Source organism: Alexandromys fortis, unplaced genomic scaffold (genome assembly GCF_014885135.2).
Source record: "Alexandromys fortis isolate MF-2015 unplaced genomic scaffold, M_Fortis_MF-2015_v1.1 scaffold_5, whole genome shotgun sequence".
In the NCBI taxonomy this organism is placed as follows: domain Eukaryota; kingdom Metazoa; phylum Chordata; class Mammalia; order Rodentia; family Cricetidae; genus Alexandromys; species Alexandromys fortis.
Window position 1 is genome coordinate 4,276,601 of NW_026067924.1, and position 24,025 is coordinate 4,300,625.

General features: G+C 45.7%; 1 protein-coding gene across 2 annotated transcripts in view; it reads right to left on the reverse strand.

Annotated features, from left to right (window-relative positions):
• Bmp6 (bone morphogenetic protein 6) overlaps positions 1-24,025 on the reverse strand; it is a 152,370-nt gene that overhangs the window by 16,677 nt on the left and 111,668 nt on the right. For both annotated transcript variants that reach the window (XR_007591810.1, XM_050142738.1), the window contains exon 2: positions 12,916-13,108. Coding sequence is in view for 1 of the 2 variants with exons in the window: in XM_050142738.1 (XP_049998695.1) it covers positions 12,916-13,108 (193 nt within the window). In the remaining variant the exon portion in view is untranslated. The remainder of the gene's footprint in view (positions 1-12,915; positions 13,109-24,025) is intronic.

Below are 24,025 nucleotides of genomic sequence, written 5' to 3' on the forward strand. Positions count from 1 at the left end.
CCACCGAAGCCCTATGTTGCCCTCTGACCTCCACACAGATGCCCACAACACACCTCCTACCTCCCCACAGAAGAGGTGGAAGCTTTCATGAAAAGAGTTCAGGTAACTTTGACATGAAACCCATTGATTTGGAGGGTTTGTCTGCAGGATCTGGCCACAGCTCACTGACAGAGATGGCTACATATGCAAGTGTCCTTGTCAAGAAGCTCGTCTGGAATATTCCACTAGAAGGAATTCCTTGCAGTAGTTCTTGGCTTGTGCACCAAGGGCTCATGCTTTATGGCCTCCATTCCCATCTATAAAAAGCAAAGTCTAGAAAAGTCCACAGGCTGAAAATACCGAACAAGGACTCAGAAAAAGTAGGGAATAAAAAAAAAAATTAAAAAAAAAAGTACATTTAAAGATCAGAGTTGGCTACATATAGAAACAGGGCAGCTACAGGGTTAGAATTATGAGCTGGCCTCACACACCAGGGTCACGGGCCTGAGAGGAGCATTGCTGGCAAGTTCCTAGTATGGCTAGCTGTGGTGGCACCCCCAAGACCGTCCTGACTTTGCCCTGTTCCTCCCATTCAAGAGAACAGTATGTTCAGTGCAAAGGCACCACTAACATCTACTGAAGGTGCTCCCCAAAGTCATGGGTTGACTTCTTCTCCAGTGCAGCAGTACTGATGTGGGTCTCTGGGGTCTGATTAAGTCACAAGGGCTCTTCCCTCATGAATGGACGGTATCCTCGTCACCAGAGAAGGTTCCGGATAGAGGACAAGTTCCCCCCCCCCCCCCCTTCTCTCTCCACTCTTTCCTTTCTAATTTCTGTCCTATCAATGACATAAGAGACGGTCCTCACCAGCCGTGGCTCCCTAATCGGGGATTGCCCTTACTCCAGGGCTGTGAACTAAGAAGCCTCTGTTCTTTTGTAAAATATCAGTCTTGGGTATTTTGTTATACTGAAACAAAGCAGAGCAAGAAACCCGCATTTCTACAACGGGTGTAAGGAACATTACAAGGATTAAAACTCGAAGGCACAATCTCACAGCATCTAGGAACTCTCTGGCCCCCATCTATTCATCTTCTTTAGTGTCTTGTGGCCTTCTCAGTGTACTGACTCCTCAGTAAAGTGTGGCCTTCCTTGGGTAGACCTGGAGGGGGGTGGGGGTTCTAGCCCAGCGTCAGAGGACTTGCCCAGCTCGAGTAAGGGTTCCCACCTTAGCCCTGGGGAAAAAAGGAGTCCCTCACACTTTGGTAGAGCTAAAATGAGATAGCCTCAGCTAAGATACTCTGCATTCCTAAATGAAGACTCCCCATCTGGCCACAGTCACCCCAAGTGGCTATCTGGACTCTTGCTGGCATAGCAGACTCAACCCACATAACAATGGCAAGGGAAAAGAAAATCCCAAAACTAAAGAAATCTTTAAGGCACCTTTTGGCGACCTTGCTCTCAACCACCTCTCAGATTCCATTTTGTTTGATAAGCAAGGCGTCCACACCCAAAGACAGAGCAAAGTCACTCTTCTCCTTGGCTCTAGGACCTGAATTTCCACAGGCTGTAATCAGCCCGGAAACGTGTTTACCACCAATCGGCAGAGCTAACAGAAGAGATCTACAAATTATAAAGTCAGCACTGGAATTCAAATCTACCAGCTGGCATTCCACTCACAGACCTGGAAGGTTCTGGCTGGTAGGCACAACTGTTCCCACGGGGTTCCTCCTGACTCAGCTTCCAAGGTGTCCTCCAGGTTGGTAATATTCCCCTGGGTAAAACACCGTGGGCCTTTTCTTCATTCATCCCAGAGACGGGCAGGAAGTGCCCAAATAGCCATCCTCCTGACTGTACCCAAGGTCAGGGTGCCCTGTCAGAAACAGCTGTGTTTGCCAGAACTCATTTTATTAGGGGAAAAAATGTTCTTGATAAAGTAGAATTTATTTATTTAAAATAAGCAGATTCATAATGCATGTCTTTGCCGTGTACGGGTCTGGATTTAGTGGAAAGTGAAGACATAAACAAAATTCCAATACTGGTAAACTCATTCTAACAAGGCGATTCTAGTTTTTGAGCAGATTAAAGAAAAAAAAACAATTGAAGAACATTTGACACTTGAGCTTTTCTTAATGTAAGGTATGTATTTAAATTTTTGCCACTAGAAAGGCAGAAAAAGAACTATAAATTTGAAGATAAAGTGTTACAAACCAGGAGGCACTGCTACACACACACACACACACACACACAGACTACATACATGCATGCAGGCATACACATGGGTTTGAGAGGCAATGCTGAATAAATACATAAATTGATCATTTCAGTTGAGTTTGTAGCAATTGGTTGTGCTAAGCTTTCACCTTGGTGACAACCATATTCTGAGAACATGCTGAAAGGCCAACAGAGACACTTTCATCTTCACCCGATACAAAGCGCTTTGCCATCAGAACAGAAACACAGAAAATACTAATGGTGTTGCCCCTGTGACTGTCCCAAGAGCTCTTGTATGTTAGCTCCTCATCAACATCCTAATAGAGACACATGACCAGCACCGCACAGCAAAGATTTGGTAAAAGCTGAAGAAGCTTGGTCACTGTGGTCACACAGCCAATAGCACCTGCTCTTCCCCATCTTCTCTGTCATCTCCAGAGAGGACTGCATCAGACAGACTGTGACCTGTCACTGCAGAGTTTCGGGATCAGTAGGCCCAGGTGGGCCTCAAGCAGGCATACATTTGACAGGCTTGAGAGCGATGCAGACACTACTGGACTTGGAGAACACGAGGCAAGGTCCAGAGCATAGCCCCTGTTCATTCCGTATTCACTTCTCCCTTTGCCTGCTCCTAGACCTAAGTTCGGAGGCCACCTACTCTTTCTCCTTTCAGAAACAGTGCACATCAGATGGACTGGCTATCAAGTTAGACTGCTAAGAAGACTCACAGAGAGATCATGCCTAAAGTTTCAGTATTTGAGAAGATAGAGGAGGTGGGAAGGGAATTGTGTATATCCAGGGCTTCTCAACATGTCTTCTACAGCTACTTAAACAAACCATCGATTCCATGGCCTAGAGTCTGTTCCAGCCTGCCTTAGTGGCAAACACAAAGAGAATGCAGAATCCTTATACCTTCGGAGGAAGAATACATCTTAATCTTACCTATTTTAAATTTCTGATCCTACATTTCTGTATCTTTGTCCTATGTAGGGTAACAAAACAGTTAACATACCGCTAATTTGGTGGAGGGGGAGGAGTTTCATAAAATAATCCTAACCACTAATGCAGTCTGCCTCTCCCCATGTATGGAGATGCATGCAATCAAAAGCAATCAGCTCCTAGTAATGAATAATACATAAGGCGCAGTGCACAGAAACCTAAGCCCATTTTCCTACCTCATTCAAGCTGACCAAGTATGTAGGCAGTTCCCAAAGACTGCTGCTCTCTCTGACCGCACACACCCCGACTGCTCTCCAGCAGGAAACACCTCTGCATTCATCTGAGCATACGCAGTATTTTTATAATTTTAAGTCTACACTGTGCTTTACGAACAGCTCATAGGATCTGGAGGGGGGGCTGGGGACATTCTCGAGCTTGAGCTTTGGTTTTATATTAAGTAGAGAGCATTCTGAGTAGAAGGGGCACATTCTTAACTGGAGAAGCTAGCTGCTTACATCACCCAAGCTGTAGGTCCCCCCTTTTCATTGCCCCCTTTTCAGGTGGAAAAGAACAAATATTGAAAGGGTTATTGCTTGCCTGAGGCCCACACTCAGTTGTGAAAGCCAGGTAGGAAAGGGAACATGGTGTAGCTGGGCACCGTGATAAATGCTTTTTTCTCTCTCCAAACAGCAAAAGCAACTTCCCATCCTGATTCTCCCAAGGTTGCCCTTCTTTTCAGAAAAGGTATCTGAAAAGGTTGAGTTCTATCTTCGCTGAAAACCCAAGAGCATTTCGTAACAGCACCGTCTGCTCACGAGTAGTGCTGTCCTAAAGACATGCCTGTCCTGGATCCAGGATCTGGGCCAGCTCCTGAACTCCGGTCTTCTTATAGATCTACGTTTGGTTCATAACACACGTATCAATATCTGTGGGGGATCCGTTTAGAGACTTTTGAACTAAAATGCTAGTAAGATGTTGGTCTCCTAAGATGATGTATGTAGACTTCTGGTTTTGATGTGTCAAGCTAACCCCACCACCCAAAAAAAGGAAGACATGGGCAAAAACTCAAACCTGTTTGAAATCATCAGAGAGAAGGAAGCCAGGTAGCACATGTGGGGTCACATTCAAGATCCCCAGGTGGGGCAGGGTGCCAAGGCAAGGTGTTTGCTGCCTTTTTCATTTCAGAACACTTGTGAATTCCTACAACCAATAAACCAAAGCAGAAAGCAGGAGCTTGGCACACTATCACCAGCTAAGTATAAAAATGCGAGTTCAAACATGGACGGTGATGAAGATTATGATGGTTGGAAGGGAAAGAGGACATGAAGCAGGAAGGTCACTAAGGAAACAGCCTTCTAGAAGTGAACATGTCAACGTGATCTCAGAGGTTTGGATTCAGTGTTCTTCCTCAAGTGCTGGCTGCCATGAACACCAATATTTTCATTTGAGATATTTGCCAAATATGAAGCTGTGTATACATGGGACGGGAAGCTGAGAAAACAGCAGAGAGAAGCTGTTTGGAAGCTTCAGAGCAAAGGAGGATTTTTGGCAGTTTCACAATGCTGGGAGTTTAAAAAGAGAGAGAGAGAGAGAGAGAGAGAGAGAGAGAGAGAGAGAGAGAGAGAGAGAGAGAGAGAGAGCCGAGCCCACCAAGGATGAGGGCCTCTGGGAAGGATCCTAGTCTCAGCTGAAACCCCCAGGGAGCTAAACTGCAAGAGGAGGGGAACCAGAAACAGATGAGCCCTGGGGAACCCAAAGCCCAGCTTCCTCCAGGACAAAAGGGCAAAATGATTGGCTTGCACCACCTCGGACTTCCAGAAGAATGTTGAATTCAGTCTGCAAGAAAGCAACACTGTCTATAACTGTTTTTATTAGATTATACACAAAATTGAATAAACAAAAAAGTTGTCAGGCATGTCAGGAAATAAAATCAAATGGAAAAAACCAATCAAGGGACTAAAAAGATGATGGCAATAGACCCAGAGGTGATCCAGATACTAGATCCAGATGCAGTTTCTGAATCCAAGCTGTATAACAGCAACAAATCACCAATTGAACTTATTCCAGGGTCTGAAACTGCCTTAATATTTGAAAACCACTTAATGTATACACACTATAAAGGAGAAAAAAACATATACCCCTATCAAATCAGAATATATATATATATGTGTGTGTGTGTGTGTATGTGTGTGGATATATATATATATATACATATACACAAAATGTTACATCAATTCTGAACATTAAAACAACGACTTTTACGAAGTTTAGAGGATAATTTCTTTAGTCTATTTAGTTTGAGCATCTATAGAAACATTCATAACAATCATTCTTAATAGTATGATAGCAAATCTCTCTCTCACTCGCCCCCCACCAAGGTTAGTGAATAAGTAGATGTCAGAATTGCATTAGACTTCCTAGCCAGCAAAATTAAAAGGAAAAAAAAAGCAGTAGCAAAAAATGAATTATATAAAAAAGAAATAACATATTTACAGTTGATAGGGTTATACTCATAGACATTTCAAAAGTATGAACAGAAAAATGATAAATATCAACAGAAAACTCCAAGTTTCTGGATACAAGATCAATACACAAAAATCAATTGCAGTTCTACATGGGAGCACAAACCACACACACTACATCATATTACACTACCATTTACAATAGCATGTGAACATTCAATGCCAGAATTGAAGAGATGACTCTATGGTTTGCTGTGAAACCATGGGGACCAGAGTTATGACCATGTAACACACTGAGCATGGTCACACATACCTCTGCAACCCCAGATCTGTGTAGGATAAAGATAGAATAACTGGAGCTTGCCTGATGTTAGCTTTGCCAGAAATTGTGAGCTCTGGGTTCTGGGAGAGACCCCGCCTCAAAGGAATAAGGTGGAGAAAGAGAAGGACCCCTGACACCCTTCTCTGGCCTCTATCAACCCTCTCCATTCACATACTCACATAGCACACATGTATGCATTCTCCCTCTCCCCTACCTCCCCCTCCATACACACATCTTAATGCTATTTTTACCAGGAAAAAAACGTATTTTAAGTTCATTAATTCTTACTTTAAATGTCTTCCCAAAAAAACAGTTTGACAGAATATGGTAAAGAAAGGGGATCATACCCAAAGAGAACAAGCAATCCCTGCCAAACAATACGATTGTGAGACAGGGAGATGTAGAAGGCCAGAACCAGCAGAGGTGAGGTGACTAACCCATGCATAGACCGGCTAGCCACACCTGGGAAAAGAAATTCTTTCTCAGAATTTCTGGCTGGCTCTCACAAGAATCCTTGGACTTCCAGGAATGAAAAATTTACTGAATGAGAACTGCAGACAAAAAGTGGCAGAAAGGCCTCAAAATTGCCTAATTTACCTAACTATCGACTATAGTTTAAACACAATATGCCTTTCACAGGGTCAAGTGTGAAGAGCTGATCCCCAGCTGATGCTGGTGTTTTGGGAGATTGTGGAACCTTTAAGAGATGAGGCCTGATTGCAGAAGTAGGGTCTCTCGGATGGGCTTATGGGGCCCTGGTGTGCCCCTCAATACCATAGTCTCTCTCTGCTTCCTCATGAATGAAAATGTAACAGTCTGTGCCCCAATTCCTCCCGCAGATAAAGCCACCATGGCCTCCCTGGTCATGAACCTGTGGACTAAAAGAAAATCCCATCTTCCCCAAGCTACTCTTTCCTGGCTAAATTTGGTCACCATGAAAAGAAAAGTAGCTAACGCAGATGTGATAGAAGTCGTGTGTGTGTTTGTGTGTGTGTTTTGTGTGTGTGTGTGTGAACCAATGTCCTACCATCCTGCTACTCTACGTGGGTATGGGTGGGCAAGGGGAACTCAGAGCAACCTGTAAGTGCACTTCAAGTGTGAAGATCACACAGAAGTGCACATCACACAGAAGACTGTAACGAAGAAGCGAACGGACAGGATGATCTGTGGGAGAGTGCGGATGGTGGCACACAAATTTATCCCATTCTTCTCTTTCTCTCACTTCCTCTACAAGACATGTGGATGGGCAGAGATGGGTCAAGAGAACAACTGAAGAAATGGAAAGGCCTTCTTATGAAGGCCTGAATTCTAACAGCCATGCTCTACCACCAAAGGGAACAGACCGGAGCATCTTTGTGACACCTGCATCTGAGCTCCAAAGATGGAAGTCGGGGCATGCTGACCTCTTCTGGGCGCTTCTTGCTTGTCCGAGCTTAGGAATAACCCCCATGTCATCAGGTGACTTTTAGGAAACACAACAAACCATATTTTCAGCATTAGTTAGCCTCAGCAAAACTCAAATATGCCATGCTTTCTTCTCTTAAAGGTGACCTTTTCCTCTCCTGTTTGATGGAGCAGGGGAAACCTAAGGACAGGATATGAAGGGCAGACCTTTTCCCAACTGCTAGTTCTATATAAAGAGCAAATTTATATCAGTATTACTGTAAGGATGTATTCGCTTGAAGTAGCAAATCTTGCTCTCGCTTTAAATATATTTTCTATTAATTCTTTGAGAATTTCATACATGAATATTTTGGCGATTTGAATAAGTATGGCCCTCATAGGCTCATATATTTGAATGCTTAACCCCCAATTTGGTGAACTCTTTGAGACAGATTAGAAGGATGAGAAGGTGTGGCGCATTGGAGGAAGTGTGTCACTGGGGATGGGCTTTGAGGTTTCAAAAGCCCATGCCAGGCCCAGTATCTCTCTGCCTGCTGCCTGTGGATCAGGAGGTAGCTCTCAGCCCCATGCCTGCCTCCTACTATGCTTCCACCATGACGGAAATGGATTAACCCTCTGAACCTATAAGCAAAACCCCAATCAAATGCTTTCTCTTCTAAGAATTGCCTTGGTCATGGTGTCTCTTCACAGCCAGAGAACAGTAATACACATTCCATAAACTCATCTTAAAACATAAACATTCACAACACCCCTAACTTTTTAATTTTATTGTCATTTCGCACACAGACACAGCATGTGTGCACCATGATATGTGTGTGCATGGTATATGTGTGCACCATGACATGTGTGTGCACGATGCATGCGTGAACAATGACATGTGTGTGCATGATGCACGTGCACCATGACATGTGTATACATGATGCATGTGCACCATGACATGTGTATGGTGATGAGAAGACGATTTTGTGGAGTTGCTTCTCTGTCTACCTTCATGTGGGTGCTGGGGATTGAAACCAGGTCACCAGGCATGAATGTCAACTGAACCATCTTGCTAGCCCACCACGGAACAAATTTTAAAAGAAGTAATAAACATAGAGTATCCCAAATGCCTCGGACTTGGTATAAATAATCAAATTGCTCTCACTGTAACCTAAGGGTTGCTTCAGGTCTTTCCTTGACTTACATATCCATCTCAATACCCGTTCTCAGGCTTTGGGTCAAGTACCCTGTTTCTGGAATAAGCACCCTGTCCTTAAGAAGTCACTTGCTAGTGGTGTTGTAAACTTACCTGATCCAGTTACTTACAGAAACATATTTCTACAGCCAGTACTTGCCTTTTCTGGGGCTCTTGTCACCTCCCAATCAGCTCTTTATGTCAGAAGATGCAAGACGGCATTTCTTCTGCCTTTAGCTGACGTTCTGAGTTAGCATTTAAAAACCCGACTCTCTTCCCTCGAGGAGGCCAACTAACTACTTTGTAGCACAAACATTTGTTACTTTAAGTGAACACAGCAAATGCTACAAATTGCACTTCAGTGCAGATTAGATAAAAAAAAGTTTCCTTTCTGTTCAGAAAAGCCTGTTCAGCCAAGACACCCCAAGATGGTACAGATGGGGAGGTCAAACCAGCAGAAGGAGCCCTGCAGCTAAGTCTGGGGGCCTCTGGAAGAACATTTGGAAATAGCAGGAGGCCTGGGCTCCTGGCCCACAGATAAGAACACCTCCCCCACCCAACCTGGAGGCCTTCAACAGCCTGAAAGTCTCCCAGCTTTCCTTGTCTTCTCCTAGGTACACAAATTAAACACACCCAGCTGCCAAGCGCTCCCGTCCTATGAGACAAATAAACCCGAGAGTCATCCAAGGTTGGGACCATTCTAGTTTCGGCTTGCCGGACGCACTGCTAGCCCAAGGAAGGATGTCACCATCATCCCGAGCACGTGGCAGCTGCTCCTTTGTGGCCAGAGTTCAGGATACATCTCACAAAGCTCCTGCTAGCACTTTTTTTGAAATAAAAAACTCTTTTGAAAAATTTCACAATCACTATACTGCTAGCCTAGTGTTTTTGTTAGGACTCTTCTTGTGAGAGAGGGAGAATCCTGCATTTCAAACAAACTTGTGAGCCCAACAAGTACCTTCAGGCTATTCTCACTAGAGAAGTGAAATGGAATACCCAGTTGGGCAGACTGAAAAGCCAATGGTGAAGACAGGGCCAAAGAGCCACTGAGTGCTGGTTCTCTCCAGTGCATCAAAAGATGAGTATCTAGCAAGGAGAGACTTTGTTTCCCCAAACAAGACGGCTCTTGCGAAGCTACCAGATTTATGTATTTATGATGGAAAAGCAAACACCAAAATCTTCCTTGTTTTGAAATCCTGGTCCATTGTCTCCATACCCCAATGCCTTACTCTTGGTTTGACCGTCCCAGCTAAGACATGACCTATACAGCTTTAGTGTATCTATCCAGCACCACGATGTGCTCCCAGTGCCTGGCATCTGCTGGTCCTCCCATTGTTAGGTCTCAAACCTGGAACAAAGGACTAACTGAGACGCCTATTAGCATATCAAAGGGGATGCTGGCCACCACGTTCTTCCAGTGGTCCCCAGTCCCTAACAGTCTTCCTTGGCTGACTGGTAAGGAACAGGGTACTGTTCCTGTTCCTTACCCCGAATTCTCCAGCTCAGGGACTAGGCTGGTTTCACTTCCTCCAGCTCCTCTGGCCCCTATATAACTCAGCCATGTTGGCTATACCAGTCTCTTGGCCCAGGTTGCCACTCATGGTCTGTGGCTCCTCTCTCGCCTCCCCACCCCCAACTCCTTTTCTCTCACATGGCCTGGCTCAGTCTAACCATGTGTCTAACCATGTTCACCCGGGACTTTTCCAGATGCTGCTGCCTCTGGCTTTGCCCTCCCTTTTATCTATAAGAAACCTTCACCTCAACCCACATCTAGGAGCACTAATGTCTTCCTTTTCTTTCTTTCTTTCTTTCTTTCCTTTTCTTTCCTTTTCTTTTCTTTTCTTTTCTTTTCTTTTCTTTTCTTTTCTTTTCTTTTCTTTTTCTTTCTTTTTCCAGTCATCCAGTGCTGAAACCCAGGAATGGCATAAATGAATCCCAGTCCCAGGAACGCGTCCGTTCTGAACCAAGCTGCTGATCTGACTCTCCTAAGCTATGTACGAAGCATTTATTTGTTTCTTCTGGCTTTCGCCGCCCACCAAATCTGACTCCAAATTCTAGAGTCCAGTACTTAAGCTGCGGCCTCCCTCCACCTGCTACTCCTCTACTTTGTTAAGTATGTCTCCCAGCCCTTAGGGCCTTCTAAGTCTCCCTGCCAAGGCACCCACCTGGGGACTCTCAGCTCTGGACCGCTACACCCATCTGGCTATCTATGGGACATCTTTAAAGACGCTCACCCATCCCTTTCCCCCAAAGCCTCAGTCTCTCACCTCCTCCTAGGAGCTACAGCCCTGGCTGCAGTCCAGCCTGGGGCCACCTGAGACCTTTTCTGTTATTCTTTTTTAAAGATATAAGGATGGGAGAGGAAGGCCAGTTCCACGAGGGACAGCAGTCCCACAAGGGATAGCGGCAGTTAACTTGAGGCCTTGGTGGGCCCCCAGGCCTCGATGAATCCCCTGAGGCCTTGGTAGGTCACCTTCACAGGTAGAAGACTTCATGCAGAGAGAGTTTGGGCATAGAGTTTATTTAGTGAGTTATGGAGGGGGAAGAGGAGAAGGGGGAAGAAGAGAGAAGCAGAGAGACTGGGGGCAGGGGGACGAACACAGGGAGAGATAGAGGAGGAGGGGGGCAGAGAGAGCAGAAGTCATCTATCTCTCCAGGAGAGAGACAAAAGAGAGACAGAGCCCAGGCTGGAGGAGGTGGGAGATCCAAGTGGAAGGGGAGGGAGTTGGGAGTGGGTGGGGCTTGTCTCTTAAAGGGACAGGGCACCCAGGTGACAAGCCAGCAAATTATAACATTTTCCTTGTCTCTTCCCCTAGGAGCCTCCTGCAGTCCCACAGCTTCTGCTCTGTTCCCTCTTTAAGTTTCCTTTCCCCACTCACAGCTGCCAGCTCTGTCTTCCCCCCTAAGCCCTCTCCGGTCTCTCTCCTCCCTCAGGTGGAGTTCTGAGAGTTTGTTCTCTGTCTCTCAGCTCTCTCCTACACTCTCTCTCAAGTTCCCTTGGGAACTTATAGAGATTCTCTCCAGCGAAGCTCCCAGGGAACAGACCTGAGAGGGCCTGAGCACCAGACACCCATGTGCCTCCAAAGCTACAGCAGCCCTTCCCAGGGCTAGCTCCCCCGCCCCCACCACAGATCTGTATGTCCAGAAGAAACCAGGGTCAATCTGGAATCTCTGGAACCTACTGGAAAGTCGACAGTCTTTCAAGGCAAATTAGATTTGGTTTCGGAAGCCAAAGGAGACTGTGGGCGTTCTATAATCCCAGGACTCAGGAGGCAGAGGCCGGAAGACTGCCAGTTTGAGGGCAACCTGAGCTACACCGCAACCCTGCTTCAGAAAAAGGCCAAACTGAAGTGTCTTTGGGTCTGTAAGTGTGGGGTCTCCTCCCTTCTTTCGTGCTTATCTTTGCATTTACTTTTCCAGTTGCTCTAGGCATTATCTGTGGCTTAAGCTGCACCCCGTATCACGTGACTCTCCACTTCCTGTATTCTGTTCTCACCTAGTGCTGTGCAAGACAAATCCCCGTCTGCTCAACACACTTCAGACCCATTGGTTTCCTTTCTGGGACTACAGATTTGAATTAAAGCCTTACTACCGAGTCCTCTGCCTGTCCATGCTCCGTCAGTTGCTGGCCAAGTTGTTCTTCATTGCTAGGCAACACCATGAATATACTTTATTGCAGATTTTTTCCCCTATAAAGCAGTCACTTGAACTCATTTTTAGCAAAGCATAGTTACATAGACATACTGAAAAAGTAATCTATCATTCCCTGTATCTAAATGGTAGTGTTTGAATACGCTTATTCAAAGTAAACATGTATGTATACTATATACACAAATACATATTTGCAGTCACCTGACTTGCACTCACTTGTAAGCATTATTCTATAATTTTAATGTGTGCATTAATTTTAGCCACCCACACATCATCAAAACTGAGGACCAAACAACAACAGGAAACAGTTTATCCCAATAAATCAATTAGCTGGTCATCAAGGATGCTTACTAAGTATTATTGACTTGCTTGGGGGAAAGACCCCTATTTAAAAAAATCTACTTGGGGCTGGAGAGGTGGCTCAGAGATTAAGAGCACTGTTCTTCCAGAGGTCTTGAATTCAATTCCCAGCAACCACATGGTGGCTCACAACCATCTGTAATGAGATCTGGTGCCCTCTACTGGCCCTATATATAGGGATATATGTAGGTAGAATACTGTATACATAATAAGTAAATAAATCTTTATAAAAAAAATCTACTTAGCAACAAAACACCCTGCCAGGTAAACACTACCCTTCAGCACACCAGCCCTTCATGTTCAATAGCCCCCTGACCGCCAGACCACCTTCCAAAGACACCTGGGGTCACATGAGGAGAGAGGGTGAGAAGCAGGGAGCAGCCCCACCTTTGGGCTTCCTTGAGCCTTCATACCTGTGCTGGTGCTCCTGTAAGACTTGGTAAATGCTGATAAGAAAAGTTTGGTTTTTAAAACTCCCCACAACACAGTCCTTGTAGACGCGGAACTCTGCAGCCGTCACCGCCTCACCCTCGGGAATCTGGGATAAGTTGAACTTGAACTCTTTGTGGTGTCGCTGGCGTGGGGAGAACTCCTTGTCGCACTCCACTATAGGGTTAAACAAGAGAGAGTGATACACTGGTGTTACTTGACCTGGTGCCACGGGCTCATCTCACGACCGCTCCCCAGTTTCACTTCACAGATTACCAGTGACCAGCGGTGGATTCACGAGACCAAGGGGCTGAAGGGAACACTGGCTGAACTGCTGGGCAGGTTGAGATTGAAATCCTCCCTTCTGCCCGAGATGAAGCAAAATCTTTGTACCACGTTCAGTTTGAATACAGGAGTTTCAAGAGTCGAACAAAGAATTGGCATGAGGTCAAGTTACTTAAAGACTCTTGGTTGCGGGTTCCCTCATCAGCACCAAAGAATACGGCTGTGCAGAAAGGCGTGAGAACGAATGAAATATTGAAGAAGAACTTGCCACCCACTACACCTGCCTGAGAGTTGTTGGTCCCCAAAACAATGCAATTGGTTGCCCACCAGAACAAGATGCTGAGGCCTTGGTGGTGGATATGCCACGCACTCTCCCCGAAGAACACAGAGAATTAAGAGGGAACTGAGATAAAGGCCCCCTCTTCCTGCCTCGGAGGTCTCCTAGTGCTGGACGGTGCCTGCAGCTAGGGGAGCAGAGTCTGAACCATCCTCCTCAGCAGTGGGCCCTGACTGCCCCACTACCAACTATATCGAGAGAAGAAGTGCCCGCGCTCTTATGACAGTAGCCAGTCGCTTCCTGATTGGAAATGCAGTCCATGCCACAGGAGAGCACTCACATCTGGTCCTGTAAACCTGGCCAAAAACCCATGACTGGGGAGGTCATGGGTCCTACTGGAAGGCTATTGCTCTTTCATAAATAAATATGATATGCCTGTCAAGTTACCTTCTAAATATTCACCCTTATTCCCCTAGGTCAGTGCTGACGTCAGCTTCGGTAAAAGAGGCTTCGGTTTGTCATGGACAAGAGGAACTACAGAGACTGAGGTCTGCTCCAACCTTGGTGAATAAGTGACTACTGAGTGCCCAACGTAAGTAGGACATCTGTGTCCGTCACCACATCTAAGGCTTGGGGAGCACTGAAGAGAAGGCAGAGCCCAAGGGTGGGGTGGAATGGTTTAGAACGCTGTCTCCTGGGCACAGCATGTGGGCTGCACGCATGAACTCACAGCAGTGTGACAGCCTGCCAATGGCCCATGTAAGACTTGGCCTGGTCATGGAAGGTGTAGAGACTTATAAACTACCCCCCCCCAACAACACCCTAACGATCTACATGCTATTGGCAGTTGCTGGAGGAAGGGGGGACATTATCTTCTGTGGTGTAGCCATTGGTGAGGCGCCTCTGCTCCTATGAACAACCTGCTACTATGTTTGACGGTTCACTGGGTGACAAGAGACAGGAAAGCAGAGCTGCTGGAAAGGAAGAGGGGGAGCAAAAGAGGGACACGGAGATAGTGAGGGGTTATTATCAGAGTATAGGGGAGGTCATCAGGAAATCATTACGGATAGTTAATATTTGCCTATGACTTCCTGACCCTTCTAGCCTTTTCCTCCATGTTGCTTTTCCCTCCCCAGTTTTGTTCATGTGTCACCATCTGTAGATGACATGAAAAGGGGCACCCTGAGCTAAACTCGGGAGCTGGGCCATGCGTGGAGGACAGGCAGTGCCTCTCCCCTCTTGCCGCTACAGAGGTCTCCACATTTTGCTTGCTGTTCTATGACAATACTTGTAGAACATTAATTTGCTATTTGACAACTCCATACACGTAAATGATACATCCTTACTCCCACCCCACCCTCTCATCTCCCTCCCACCTATGTCCACACGTCTAAATCCCTTTTCATGTCTTTTTGTCTAGTGATCTACTGAGTTTAACCGGGGCCACCTGTTAGACTGTGGCTATCCTATCCACTGGAGCCAAGTGTCAGTGGACTTTTGTTGAGGAGTCTAGGGTAAAGTCTCATCGAAGATGATCAGACAGCAGAAGAGGGTGTGAGATTCTCTGAAACGATGGTACAGTCATCTACACAGGCAAAACACTCAGGCATTTAAAAAATAATTTAAAAAGATTTAAGTAAATAAAAATCTATTGGTGGGAAGATTTGAAAATGACACCGACCAGATCTACAAGAGACTTCAAGAAGTGACAGATGGTTGTAAGCCACCACATGAATGCTGGAAATTGACCCTGGATCCTCTGCAAGAGCAGCCAGAGGCCTTAACAGCTTCATCTCCCCTTTTCAGTCCTTTAGGAAAAAGCGCTGGCTTCAGGAAGAGTCAAACGAGGTCTGAGCAGAGAGCAGATGATGCTGTGTCCCCAGTGCGATGGCAGCTTTGCTAGTCAGTGACTGAGGATGAAAAGCAAGATTGTTGAAGAGTTCACACAAGGACGGCCACACAGAAGGCGGATCACCTTTCCTTAAAGCTGATCTGCCTCCTAAAATTTGATACGTTATCATTGTCGGTTAAAGAGGAATTAAATCTGATTTCTCAAAGAGATTTTCTTGAAAAAGAAAAGCCACACATCCTTTCTATAGGATCATTTAGATACTAATTTAATATAGCTAAATGGAAATGAGTTTCTTAAAGATTCCTTAGAGAGCACGCACAGAAATTCTCCAAAGAATCCCTTCCATCTCTTACTATGGATAGAAAAGAATTGCATACATAAGATGAAATACGAGAAAGTAAGACATTTCCATTTGCAAGAAGTAGCGGGACCGACTATGTGCAATGCATGGGAAGTGTGGCAATCAGTCCTTGCTGAGGACCACCGCGTCCAACAAGCCACCTCCAGCTGTATTTGTCACCTGCTCTCGCCTGTGCGCTCTGGCACTAGTGAAGCTGAGGCTATGCCTACCTACGCTGCTGCAGGCCCTGAGCTTCCTCACATGCCTGTGGGGAGAAAGACAGCTGCTGTGTAAGATGTCTCATAGCCTGAAACCTCCCTGTTAGGAGGAAGTCCAGACCAGGGCAGAAGGACATGGAAGTGTGAGAGGGGAAGAGAGGAGTAGAAATAATGGAGGGGGGGGGTGAATGACAACTGTCCAACCATATCACGGTAATTTATTTTTAGTTTTGAGGTTTCTTTAAAGATGTATTTGTTTAGAGAGAGAGAGAGAGAGAGAGAGAGAGAGAGAGAGAGAGAGAGAGGGAGGGAAGGAGGGAGGGAGGGAGGGAGGGAGTGTGTGTGTGTGTGTGTGTGTGTGTGTGTGTGTGTGTGTGAGAAAACATGTTCAAAATGTGTATGCAGTACCAGAGGTAGCCAGAAGAGGGAACCCTATCTCCTGGGACTGAAGTTAAAGGTGGCTGTGAGCTATCTAATGTGGGTGCTAGGTATTGAAGATGGGTTCTCTACAAGAGCAGCAAATGCCTTTAAGTGCTGACCCATCTCTTTAGCTAAAGCTTTTTTTGTTGTTGTTGTTGCTGTTGTTTTGTCGTTTTTTGTTTTGTTTTGTTTTCGAGACAGGGGTTCTCTGTGTAGCTTTGGAGCCTGTCGTGGTACTAGCTCTGTAGACTAGGTTAGGCTTGAACACACAGAGAGATCTGCCTGCCTCTGCCTCCCAAATGCTGGAATTAAAGGCATGCACCACCGCCACCTGGCAGGTTTTTTTTTTGTGTTTTGAAACAAGGTCTCATGCAGCTCAAGACAATCTCAAACCCGCCATGTAGACTAGGCTGGCCTTGAATGACTGATCCATCTGCCTCCACCAGGACTGGGGTTGTAGGCATGAAACCATGCCCAGTTGAGGAAGCCATCTTAGACATCTAGTTCACCGGGGCTTTGGAACAATCCAACACAGCCACCAGCTGACATGAGAAACCCAGTGACTTCAAAGGACTGAAAAGTCACACTGCACTGCTGTTTCCAGCCACTACATTCCTGGAGATTTGTGTGACAGGAAACGGATGTAAGAAAAGGAAAATGGACACGAGAGGCTAAGAAAGGAAGGAGGAAGGGACATAGGATCATGCTAGGAAGGGAGCAATTGCATGTAATTCTTAAGGCGGAAGACTGCCCAACACTGGGAAGCAATGTGCGGGGCTGAGAAAGAATCCTGATAGAGGCATGTGGGGTTCATCTTTAATCAGGAGGAAGAGACTAGAGGACCCCAAATTTAAGAAGGGCATGAAGAGAGATGGCTCAGTTGACAAGTGCTTGCCAGGCAAGCTGGGGTACTTGAGTCTGGTCCCCAGGACCCACACATTAGGTGAGGTGCTGTGCATCTATGCAATCCTGGCACGAGTGGGAATGGGATGGATTCCCGAGGCCTGAAGGTCAGCCTGTTTAGCCAAATAAGTGAGTGCCGGGGAGAGAGAGACCCTGCCTAAAAAAAAAAAAAATAAGGTGGAAAACAGTGGAGGGGACACCTAAAGTTGATCTCGGGTCTCCACATACATCCACACACGTGCATATGCACCCACACATGCAGACATCCACACACAGTCTAAGCTACATGCTTAGCTCACAAAGGAAGAGGAAAAAAAGGGTAAAGAATCTGGCAAATTCTCAAAGACATAAAAAGATGCTAGACACGAGAAAGCATTATTTTGTTACAGTGTGAGTTACAACCCACCCCTGCCTTCCAGGGACATTTTCCCTTCTAAGACAAGGCAGAACATTCTTTTATCCTCTTTGGAGGAGAGTCAGTCTCTACAGCCCTGAGAGCCTCTGCATCTCTCCACGCACCGCTGGGTGAGAGACGTCTACCTTCCTCTCTTCCTCCCCGGATGCAGAAGCCATCATCACTGAAGTTGCTTTCTCACACCACAGGGTGAGGGCCGATGGCTCACAGCGACATACGACATAAATACACTTAGGTCACATGCCTCCAGGTGCACCCCGAAGACCATATAATGGTACGGTTTGAATGTCTGGTGTCCTCGACACGGTCCCCAGCTGACAGCACTGGTTTAGAAGGATGCACAGCCTTTACGAGGTGCAGCCTCAATGGAGGAAGTGGGTCCCCCGGGGTTGGACTTTATAAAGTTTCTTAGCCTGGTCCTACTTCTGGTCTAATTCCTACTTCCTGACTGGGGATGTGAAGTCACTAGTAGCTTCAGGTTCTGGCTGCCACCCTGCCATCGAGCCATCGCGCATTCCTGCTGCCGTGATGTCTCTGCCACCATGGACTGTATCCTGTCTTAATCCTTGAGCCCAAATAAACCCTTTCTATAGTTGCAACGTGAAATCTCAGCTTCCCTTTCTTTTTTTCCCTTATGTGATGCTGACCCTACGGTCGAGCGTCAGTTGAGTGGGGATAACATTTCCCGAGATCAGGTGAGACCACTCTTCAGTATAGCCACAGACATCGGGTAATGGACGCAATAAATGCTGTGACATTCACAGGCCGTTATTTGAGAATCCAGCCCTCTGCGTTCAGAACTGGCCCTTGCTGAGTCCCTATTAATACCTCCTGCAATTTAGCTTTGTCTTCCAGGACAGAATACTGTGCCCAGAAGGGGGCTTGTGGAGTCACCTTCTCCTCCTCTCCAGTAAAATGCTGCTGCTTTCTCCCGGGCAGTACTTCCAAGAATTTTTACTTCAAGGACCAGTTAAAGCCTTTTTTAAGCAGTAATAACCTTGTACAAGGTCACCTACTCTCTCTCTACGTCCTTTGTAAAGGTCGGTGAAAAAAAAAAAAAAACAAGGCACTGCACTCTCTCGCCTTTGTTTTAACCCTCAATTAAACAGAGAGAACGCGACTGAAAACCGGAATTCCACCCTTTAAATGGAACAAATTTGGTTCCCAGGATTCACTTTAATCTCTATGTTTGCCTCAGATTCTACCTGCTTAGATTTCGGACCGACCCCGGATCATCATTACCCTAAGGACAGAAATGACAGATTTAATGACGGTGCAGCTCGGGAAGACAGGCACGGAAGCAGGGCAAGAGACACCACCTTGAGCCTAGAACTTGACCAGCGCCACTGCACTCCTGCCTGGTCCATCCCCACCTCTGCCCCATAGAGCCTCATGCATGAACCGTGTGCCTATCATGCCTTGCCTCCTAAAAGATGTAACACTTCTATTACATATATGTGAATCACTGTGATTCGTGGGGTTTTGTGTTTTCCTTTCATAAGGGTTTTGTGTTTTTCTTTTTCCTTTGATGTTTTTTCTTTTCCGCTTAGAGGCTGGGTGGAAACCGAGCAGGCACTTAGGAACACAGGACAGACATGTTCCCAGGGAGAGGGCAGATGGTTCCTGCAGATGTCCAGCTGCTTGTCAGCTGAGAAACAGGGCTGCAGAACCCCAGGTGGCCATGGCTATTCTGCAGGTCCTGTTGAGAGTCCCATCTCCCTTCTTCACCCTTACTTTGGGCAGATCTATTGAAAACATGGGAGATTACTTACAAGAGCTGGCACAGATGTGGAGAAAGTGGAACTCTTGTGTGTCTGTGTCACAGATGGTACGGCTGCTGTACAGAAAGTACGATAACTCAGTGTGCTCACTGTGGACTTTCCACGGGACCAGTCACTGTCTCGCGGGACATGTCACAGCCATGCCATAGAAGTGGCGTTCCTAACAGTCCAAAGCCAAAAATGGCAAGGCAAGTGTCCATTGATGAACAAAACACGGTGTGAACCCACAATAAAATATTCTTTAGCTTTCCAAGGGAAGAATGTTCTCACAGACACCACAGTATAGATGAAATCTTAAGGCACTGTGCTACGTGAAATAAGCCAGACACAAATGGATACATAGCGTATAGTTACATTTATATGATAGCCTAGTTCAAAGAGAGAGAAAGCGGAAGGCTATTACCAGGAGTGTGGAGAGAAGGGAAATTGGAAGTTAGTGGTCAGTGAGTAGAATTGTAGTTTGGAAGATGAAAATGTTCTGGAGATGACTACAGAGCAATAGGAATATACTTGATACCATAGAACTGCACACCCAAAGGCTGTGGAATATTCCTTTACACTGTGTAAATATATGTCTCTGTGACTGGTTTAATAAAGAAGCTGGTTGGCCAATGGCTGGACAGGATAACGTTAGGTTGGAGAACCAGACTAAGGACACTGGGAAGAAGGGCAGAGTGAGAGGAGTCACCAGCTGGATGAAAAGGAAACAGGACATACAGGAGAGGGAAAAGTCATGAGCCTCAGGGCAGCACATAGATGAATAGAAATGGGTTCATTTAAGTTGTAAGAGCTAGTTAGTAATAAGCCTGAGCTATCAACAGAGCATTTATAATTAATAGTAAGCCTCCTGTGGTTATTTGACAGCAACTGCAGAGACACAGAAAAACTCTGCCCACAAAAGGCTTTTAGATTGTGGGGCTCAGGAGATGGCTTATTCCTTAAGAGTGCTTGCTGCTCTTGCAGAGGACCTGGGTTTGATTCCTGGCTCTCCCAAGGCAGTTCACAAGTACCTGTAATTCCAGTTCTGGGGGAACTGATGCCATCTTCTGGCCTCTGCAGATATCAAGCATGCATATGGTGCATACATACACACATACATACATATATACATATACATACATACATACATACAATCAAACACTTAAACACACAAAAAATAAAATTGGGCACATCTTTAAAAATGACAAATTTAGGCTACTCATATGTTTAACCACAATAAAAAATAGCCTACTAAAAATAAACACTATGTCTATCACATGATCAGACCCAGCTAAATTAAAACATTCTTTACTCTCTCTTAGGATAACCAATCTGTCAAATTTTCTCAGACATTTCAAAAAATGATTTTTCTCTATTTGGCTTAATGGAATTGGGCTCTCAGTTGAGTTCTTCCTTTCCAATTTCATTGTTTTGTCTCTTGATTCATTTTTAAAAGCTCGTTAGTCAGACATACGAAAAATTCCATTAACCTAATTTTGAAAAAAATAGAGCTAGCAACATGGATGACAACCTGAGAACCACGCCCTTTCAAACAGTGTGGATGAGTCTCCTTTTCAGTGCTGCTTCAGAAGCTAGGTCAGGGATGCACGAAGGACAGTGGAGTTAGAGACTTGCTCCACATTGCTGGGTCTAATGCAGAGCCCAGGCTGGCCTCAAGCTCAGGCTAGGGATCCCCTGCCTCTAGCCCCTGAGTGCTGGGATCCTAAGTGCAGTCCACCACACCCAGCTTTGTTTGGAATTTCTGCGGTGTGTTCAAGAGAGGCCCGGATACCCTCTCCCATAGAGTATGCTCTTGGATTTTGCCAGGGACGATCGCTCTCTTCCTAAGAATTGATCTATGTCTCAGAGTAGTCTAGCGGCTTTTCTACAGACCACCTCATTCTGATCATATTTTTGAGGGAAGGTTTGTGTGTGCATGCCTGATTGTGTATGTGTGTAGGTACCTGTGTGCATGCGTGTGAAGGCCAGAGGGCAATCTTGGGTGTCACACCTTAGGAGCTGACTGCCTTGGGTTTTTTGTTTTGTTTGCTTGTTTTTAGTTATGGTCTTTCAACAAGACCTGGTGCTCACTGATAAGCCCACTGTCTTTAAAAAAAAAAAAAAAGAACTTCAGAACTGTTATTCATTCCCAATTTCCCCTTCTTCATTGGGCCTGATTAAATGTTATTTTTCTTCTCACTGTTGCTTAATTAGATTATTAAAAGGTAGTTCAATATGGATATTTTTCTAAAAGGCATCTATGTCTGAATTATATCTACTTAAGTTGTCTGTCTAGAGAGGGGCTGGGAAGAAATCTCAGTTGGTATTGTGCTTGCTATGCAAGTCCAAGAACCTGAACTCACTCCTCAGCTTCACACATGAGGCCCTGCGCTAGATGCATCTCTCATTCTCTTGTTACTATTCTCACAGTCTTGGCCTGGTCTCTGCTAGGCACGGAAACATGTGTCTACAAATCTCAGGGCAAGGGCAATGGAGAGGCAGGTGCATTTCTGGGGCTCACTGGCCAGCCAGCCTACGGGCATTAGAAAGATCCAGGCCAGCGGCAGGCCGATCTCATAAAATGAAGAACGACTCCCAAGGTTGTACTCCAGCCCCCACAGATCTACTCGTCCCCACACCCTCACACCACCTTGCTGCCCCCCCCATATGCACCTATACATGTACATACATGTAAAAATAATTTAGAAAAATATAAAGATAACACCCATTTCAACTGAAAAACTCAGAGAGAAAAGGAAATGAGAATGAGGGGAAAGAAGAGAAAAATTTGTTTAATGGACAGACACAGTACTCCATCACTAACTGGATTGGGTTCCTGGGAACCGAACACGGGGCCTCGTGCATACAAGGTAAGAATTCTACTGACTGAGTCATATACCAAGTCATTACTAAAAAGAAAAAAATTACAACCATTTTCATGCTCAGATGTAGGTATTAATGTCATTTAGGTCCAGAACATTCTCAATAGCTTCATATTTGCGTCTCACTAGGGAAACAGCAGATCTCAGCTGGCATCAGGGAGCACATTTGACACTTACCAAACGCGGATCAGGAAGTCTCGGGGCACCACTGATACCAAGTGACTACATTATTTTTGTTCACTTACAAGGACTAGATAAAGCACCCAGGCCACATTTAGTACAATTCAATATGCACAGTGTGCACTTTTGTATTCCACAAGTGATAAAAAAAAATCACACATTTGCTCAAAGCTGAACAACCTAAGAAGAAAAGCAGATTCTCTCCCAGCCCCCTCACTTCCACAGCAGAGCAAGGCTGGGCAGCCAGCACGTCCTCTGTGAGGGAGGGAGGCGGTTAAGCCTGGACTCGGAGCTCAGGGAACAAGCTCAGGCCTTGCAGAATGCTTCTCTTTCCTCTCCCTGGGGTTACCCAGCAGCTCATGCACCAGTGGATCCCCATTTCCCATCACCTCTCAAAACATCTATCAGCGTTACACCTCTGCCTCGTTCTCTATCGTCTCCTCGGAAACGACAGCTAGACACACGGCAGACTCTGACATTTCTCATCTCTTAGTTCCTTTTTTTTTTTTTTAATCTTGTTGGTGAAGTAAATTATTTCTTTAGGTCTATTTACAAACTCATCAATACTCCCTTGTGTTGTTTAATATAATACATTATTTTTCATATCTAATAACTCCAGCTGTCATTACTGTTGGGTTTGTCCGTCCTTTTCAATTGTCCTGTGGTGCTATCTTCGCTGTCCATACAGTTCCCATGGTTTCAGTCTAACCCGGGTTTAGTCTCCAAATTCCCCAGGATAGCTGACCAGCTACTCCTCTCTGATGCTTTGGTAGTGTGTCTCCTTGTGTGTTGGGGGTTTTGGGGTTTTCAAGTTTTTGGGTTAGAAATTTTATGTGAATATTTAAATTGATGTTTCTGTTGTTCTTCACAAAATGCAGTTTTCTATTAGGAACCACTTTATTGCCCAGAAGTCCCAGAATGCTGTGTGACCCTCAGCAATAGCGCCAGGCTTTGTTTTGGGCCTAAGCTGGTCTCAGGCTTTGCAGCAGTGCTGGACTTTGCTCTTGTGGAAACCTGGGCTTTCTGTGTTATTTGCTTCTGGGAACCAAGCCTGGTCCTCGTGCCACTGGGGAGCAGCCCTGAGCCCCTTGCTTTTCTTTATCTTGGATCTGACAGCATGTCAGCAGGGGGCCCACAGATTGCCCTAAAAACTTCCACATTTTGAAGTCTTATCTTTTATGTTTGGAAAACAACCTTTGGGATGCATCCCTCTCAAATCTCAAGGATGTTGCAAAAACAGCTTAATGTCTGAAGTCTTTACAAAGCAGTACCACAGCCATGATTATCTTGTCTGTCTTTAGAACAGTCCCTGAATGTAGGCAAAGCAAATACTAACTACCACTGCCACAAAATCAACAGGAATCTAAGGTCAAAGGCCACTAACATTTACTATTTCAACTGTTCTTTTTATGCTCATCCCTCCAGTCTCTCATCCCACCCCACTGTCTCCCCATCCCTCCCCACTGTCTCCCCATCCCTCCCCACTGTCTCCCCATCCCTCCCCACTGTCTCCCCATCCCTCCCCACTGTCTCCCCATCCCTCCCCACTGTCTCCCCCTCCC